Source organism: Prionailurus viverrinus, chromosome C1 (genome assembly GCF_022837055.1).
Source record: "Prionailurus viverrinus isolate Anna chromosome C1, UM_Priviv_1.0, whole genome shotgun sequence".
NCBI lineage: Eukaryota > Metazoa > Chordata > Mammalia > Carnivora > Felidae > Prionailurus > Prionailurus viverrinus.
Window position 1 is genome coordinate 2,993,433 of NC_062568.1, and position 6,292 is coordinate 2,999,724.

The 6,292-nt window shown below is 55.0% G+C and overlaps 1 protein-coding gene across 1 annotated transcript; it reads right to left on the bottom strand.

The window, feature by feature from the left end:
• Positions 1 to 4,679: 4,679 nt before the first annotated feature.
• Positions 4,680 to 6,045, bottom strand: TEX44 (testis expressed 44). The gene has a single exon (XM_047873094.1). It carries the CDS (start codon positions 5,999 to 6,001, stop codon positions 4,817 to 4,819), a length of 1,185 nt encoding a protein of 394 aa, XP_047729050.1. The 5' UTR covers positions 6,002 to 6,045; the 3' UTR covers positions 4,680 to 4,816.
• Between the last annotated feature and the right edge of the window lie 247 nt (positions 6,046 to 6,292).

Sequence of the window (6,292 nt, forward strand, 5' to 3'; positions counted from 1 at the left end):
CCTTCCCCTGCTCATACTATGTTTCTCTCTCTCTCTCAAAAATAAACATTAAAAAAAAAAAAAAACAAATAAATAAACTAAAAAAAAAAAAAAGTTGAAACTTTCAGCAACCCCTCCCCTCCCCTGACCTCTGGGGAGAGGAGAGGGACTGGAGATTGGGTTAATGGCTAGTGATTTAACCAGTCATGCCTACATAATGGAACTTCCATAAAAAACTCTAAACAAAAGAGTTTGAAGAGCTTCCGGGTTGGTGAAAACATCCACGTGTCAGGAGGGTGGTACACCCTAACTTCTGGGAGACAGAAACTCTTGTGCTCGAGACCCTTCTGGACCTTGCCATATGTATACCTCTTCATCTGGTCGTTCATTTGTATCCTTTCTTATATCCCTTAAATAAATCAGTGATCCTGTCTTCCCGAGTTCTCTGAGTTATTGTAGACAATTATCCAACCTGAGGTGGGAATGAGGGAATCCCTGATTTGTAGCCACATCAGACAGAAGTGCGGGCACCTCAGGACCCGCTACTTGGGATTGGCATCTGAAGTGGGGCAATCTGGTGAGACTGAGCCCTTAACCTGCAGGGTTTGTGCTAACTCAAGTTAGTGCCAGAATTGAATTGTTGGCCACCCAGGTGGGTGTCTGCAGGGAATTGGAGAACTGCTTCGTGTGGAAAACCCACACATTTGGTGTCAGAAGTGTTGTGAGTGGAGAAAATTTTCTTTTAACCCCCGCTTCGCTCCTGAATGTGTCTCAAATCCCCCAGTGAACACGGTCAAGGCTCAGCTTTGGGCCCTCCGGGCACAGGTCAGTGGTGCCTTCTCTCCAGCAGAGGGCGCACTTCCACTCTTAGGGACTAGAAGCTGAAGATCCAGACAGCCTAACATACGGGGCTTCCTTCCAGCCCAGAGAGGATCCAGTGTTTCATTTAAATAAGTAAATGTGTACTAAAGACCTTAGTTTACCTTTACACCTTGTTACATCCCACTGTGGGAACTGCCCTTATCTATGGTCACTTTCTTTTGGAGACACTCTTTCCTGGATAGAATCTGTGCCTCACCCAGCCAAACCTATAAACTTGACCACAAGCACATGGTGACTTTAACCAGTTAGACAAGTGGCTGTAGACTAAACAATATTATTGTCCTTACAAAACAAGTAAAAGCACTGACAAAGATTTAGCTTTTTTTTTTTTTTTTTTTACCATTCTCAAGATGGCCTCAAATTTCTTAACTTTTCTTACAATGGAGATTCTTTTTAAAAAGATCTTTGGGGGTACCTCGGTGGCTCAGTCGGCTGAGCCTCTGACTCTTGATTTCAGCTCAGGTCATGATCTCATAGATGGTGAGTTTGAGTCCCACATCTGGCTCTGCCCTGGCAGCCTGCTTGGGATTCTTTCTCTCCCTCTCTCTGCCCCTCCCCTGCTTGTGCTCTGTCTCTTTCTCTCTCTCTCTCAAAAATAAATAAATAAACATAATAAAAAGATCTTTGAACTTTTTCCACAGTTTGAATTTGTAGGTCCTCCCCCACCTCTCCGCAAACGCGCGCGCACGCACACACACACACACACACACACACACATCTCCGATGGGAAAGAAAACAGCCTGTGGTCACAGGTTGGGTTCTCTGGAACACAGGCTCTGAGCCAGATTGGGCGGAGGGGAATGGAGTCTATAATGCAAACCCCAGCTCACCCCGGACAGCCCCATGGGCACTCTGGAGCTGGAGTTGGACAGTCAGGCCTTAGATTCTGGCAAGGACCTGGCCACGACGGTGGGTGGCGGCCCTCTGAAAGGGGGTCAGCACCGAAGGCTGGGCACTGCCAGCGCTCCCAGCAGCTGGGGGGACAAGTCCTTCATTGAAGGAGATTGGGTGGCCCATCACAGTGCCCACGTGCCCCGGGGAGAGGCCACAGTGTCTCTTATGCTGCCTGCCGGGACTCGTTGGTGCCCTTCCCTTAGCCAAGCCCCTGCCGGGCTCAGATGTCGGGATGTCGTGTCTGCCCCGCTGGCTCTTCGCCCAGCCTAAATGTCTCTTTAAGCAGAACCTCTGCTTACAGACGGGTCTCTCAGTGGCAGCACGCACCCAGAAAGATGGTTGTTGATCCTGGAGAAGCACGGATGGTTGTCAGGTGTTAGCCCCAGCGCATAAATGAGAAACAGCGAGGGGGCGCTAGCTTTTCAGGGGTGAATTAATAACTTTGTCTATGGCTGAGTCCTCACCATCAAAGAATACATACAGCCACCCCATTATTCTGACGACTACTCATTCTTTTCCCCCTTACACACCACCTTCCGTTCCCTCTCCCTTCCCGGTAGCACTCTCCTTGTTCAGTTTTCATCCATGGCCGTGATGGGCTGGACCACTCCTGCTTGCTGACCTGTGTCCTAGGAACGGCTTCCTCTTGCCTGTGGAATGGGGCCTTTCCTTTCTCACTCTGGCCATCTTATCCGGAGCTGCGGTGCACCCACTTCCATCCGTGTTGGAGTCCTCAGCCCCCATGTGCAGCCCTGACCTTTTCCCCAGGTGTCTTAGCACCTGGATGCCTGGGGGAGGGGGGTTCCACCTACAGAGGAGACGTGTTGCCAGGAGGATTTGCCAACACAACTGTTTATCCCGCAGCAAAGAGGGAGCTGGAAGGAGCGGGGGAAGTCTGCCCTTGGCAGGAGCTGCACAGAACCCTCTGTCACAATAATCACAATGATTGCTAACACAGAGCGCTCAGCTACGCGCCAGGCGCTGTTCTATGCACTTGACTCCTTAGCTCATGTAATCCTCAGAGCAGCCCGGTGCAGTAGACACTGTTATTGACATTTTACAGATGAGGAAACTGAGGCACAGGGAGATGAGTTAGTGGGACGCAGAGCAGGATTCGAGGCAGCCTGGCCCCCAAGGCCACACTCTTTACAATGCTGCCGGCTCTGACACACAAAACGGGCCCAGCAGCCCTTCCTGTGGGGGAACCTCCGCCACGGGGCTGACCCCGCCTCCCCCGAACCCCACCCCGATGGACGCGAGGCCCAGGCCAGGTATTTCATTTCCAAAGCCTCCGTGATTGGTGCGAGAGAGAGCAAGGGAGCCAAGCCGGGCGCTGTCCTCCTTTGGGCCTCTCCTACTGGAGCTCTCGAGAACAAGGGCCTCTGTCTTTCCGGGAAGGAGGTTGAGCCGCCTCTGAATGGAGCCAGCACAGGCGGGCGGAGCTGCAGAGACAGAGCCCTGAGGGCCAGGCTGAGCCCAGGGCCAGCTGCGCCCCCTTGGCGCTCTTGCCTTGCATCTAATCCCTTCACCTGATCTAGGTCGAGTTTGGTTTCTGTCCCTTCCAATCTTTCATTCACCTCCGCGGTCTGTCTCTAGCGGTGCCTGCCAGACAGCGGCACTTGCCGGGCTCAACTGTTGCTCTGGGCTCCGGTCAGGTTGAGCTGCTCCCCAGCTAAGCAGGCCCCACACCTGCCCCAGCCTTTGTTCCTCTCCCCTCTGTCGGGGTGGACGCTCCCTTTCCTCTCTTCCCAGGTCCGACTCGGTTGATTCTCCGGAAGACCCTGATTACTGGGATCTGGATCGACAGTCTTCCTCCTCCGAATTCTTTGCTCTCACTATGAGGACATCTCCTAGCTCACCTACAGCACGTGGCAGCTCCTTGAGAAAAGGGGGTAGACACGCCTGGTTTGTCTTGGCATCCCCTTGGGGTCTGGGGTGATCTGCAGGGGCGGGGTGGCAAAGGGGCGCCTCTGGGCTCAGGCAGGTGACATCAATCACGGATGCAGGCCAGGGGTGGTCCCTCTAGACAGGACAGCTCGGCTACTGGTTGCTCTGAAGAAATAAGGCTCTTAGGTTTCTCAAGAGAAGCAGGAATATCTTTTTTTTTTTTTTAATTGTTCTTAATGTTTATTTATTTTTGAGAGAGAGAAAGAGAGAGAGAGAGAGAGCATGAGCAGGGGAGGGGCAGAGAGAGAGAGGGAGACACAGAATCCAAAGCAGGCTCCAGGCTCTGAGCTGCAGCACAGGGCCTGACACGGGACTTGAACTCACGAACTAAGAGATCATGACCTGAGCCAAAGCCTGACGCTTAACTGACTGAGCCACCCAGGTGCCCTGGGGTTTTCCTGGTTTTAAATCTGAAAGTCCCACCTCCCAGGAACCCTCTTAGTTCAGACCAACCCTCAGGCAAACACGGATGGTCGGTCACCCTACTAGATCCCTGTTCCCACCATGTCCCCAGACTGCTGGAGGATAATCATGGTGGCAGCTGAACTGTGTGAGCTTGATAAGTGCCAGGCACCCTGTGTTAAGCCCTGCATTGTTCCCCTCATGCCTCATAACCTCTTCACGATGTGGATTCGTTATCCATCCTGTAGGCGAAAATCAGAGGTTCAGAGGGCAAACTGACTTGCCCAGGATCAGTAAGAGCCCTGGGGTGTGAACCCCAGTTCACACTGGTCTGACTCTATTCTCAGTCCCCCTTGGAGAGCCCAGCAAGGCCCTGGGGAAGGGTCCGGCCTCACTTCCTCAGGAACACACTTAAGTGGGTGGGGGTCCCTCTAGGATCAATGTTTGTAAGTCTGAGACCCCCACGCCTGGCCCCCCAGCCCTGCCAAGCTCTTCTCTTTCTGGACTTCAACCTCCAGCCCCTGAATCGGACAGCCCGGGAAGCCCTCGGGGGACACCTTTCTGCGCTTAGAAAATAAACGCTCACCAGTGATTTATTGCCTGATCTGGGGAGAGCCAGCCCGGGCAGGGGTGGGCGAGGCAGCAGGGGCATGCGGGTCCCAGGCTCTCGGGAGGTTGCTGAGCCGGTCCTTCGGGGCTCCCTTCGTAGCCTCTAGTCAGGGTCTGGTCTGGCAGGGGCCCGGCGTGGGCTGAGGTGGCTGATCAGGTAGCGCATGGCCGAGCGGATGCCCCCCATAGTCCTCTGCTCCACCGTCTCCAGCATGTGGGTGACAGAGCGCAGGGCTGAACCAGTCCCTGTCATCAGCCCAGAGGAGAAGGTGTTCCCCAGGATGCTGGAGACGGAGCGCAGGCTGGGCCCGCTGCTCTGCAGCACGTCTGTCGCGGAGCTGTGGCCAGAAGCCAGGAAGGCCGTGGCCATGCCCGTGGTGGTCTCAGACCACACTAGGATATCTGCCAGGGAGCTGATGGACCCCTCACCTCCGCCCAGCAGGCTGGTCATGGAGCGCATATAGCTGTTGTCCTCATTGGCCATATAAAGGCTGACGTCCAGGGGCCTCCTCCCCGGGGCCACCTCGCGGGGGCCAGGCGAGGGGGGGGCACTGCCTCCTCGTGCGGGCGGGAGCTGCTCAGCCTGCAGATATTCTGAGCCACCCACCAAATCCTCCTCAGTCCCTCCCTGGGACTCAGCGGTAGTCGAAGCTTCAGTGTCAGAGTTCAAGGTCTCCGGACCCTCAGGTTCCCCCTCAAGAGTCCCTCCTTCAGCGGTGGTGGTGGTGCCCGTGGTCTCAGTGTCCTCCTGACCACCCGAGTCTGCAGAGCTCACAGCGGGCTGAGTGTCCTTTCCGGGGAACTGTGCCTTAGCAGCTGCCATAGCTGGAGCTAATTCTTGGTCACTGTCCGGGGTACCCGACATTTGTGGGGTCTCTTCTTCCCCCAGGGGGTCTCGTTGGGAGGTCTGAGGACTCAGAGACATGCTTGCATTTTGCACCAGTCCCTCCCACTCTGGGTCCTGGGAGCTCGTGGGCATTTGTGGAGCGTTTGAGGCCTGGTGGTTAAGCAGGGCCGTGGCCTCCTTTGGCTCCTGGCTGTCCCCTACGGCAGCTTCATGTTTGTCCTTGTCCCCAGATTCTGATGAGGACTGGGAGGTGACCTGCTCAATGGAGACCTGATCTACATCCTGCTGTTCAGGTGATACGGTGGCACTGTTAGCCGTTGGGACATCTGCAAGGAGTGGGTCCTGACTTTGGGACCCCACTGTTGAAGTGTCTGTGGGTCTGCTGTCACCATGTGTGGGGATGCTGGGAGCTCTGGTCTCCCCCAAGGGTGAGGTGGTCATCTAGGCCCTCTGTCACTTGTGCTGGTTGAGGGAGTGGCCACGGCCCTGCGGGGCCAAGTTGTCCAGGTGGTGAGGTCACAGGGGGCTGGAGGCAGCTGGCGATGTCATAGGTGCTTGCACCGCACGGCTCCTGAGCCTCTGGAGTGGCCGCCCTAGCGGGCTGAGTTTGCAGGAATATGAGGAGAGAAGGGCAAATGTTTTGGGGAAAAAGTGGACGTGTGTCTACAGGTGCAGCTGCTGGCGCCCACAGGAGTCGTGGGACTCAATGTTGTTTAATAAATGTTGTAAGGG

Bases quoted from the DNA above. Each gene is read 5' to 3' on its own strand.
- TEX44 (XM_047873094.1), bottom strand. From the start codon at position 6,001: ATGACCACCTCACCCTTGGGGGAGACCAGAGCTCCCAGCATCCCCACA.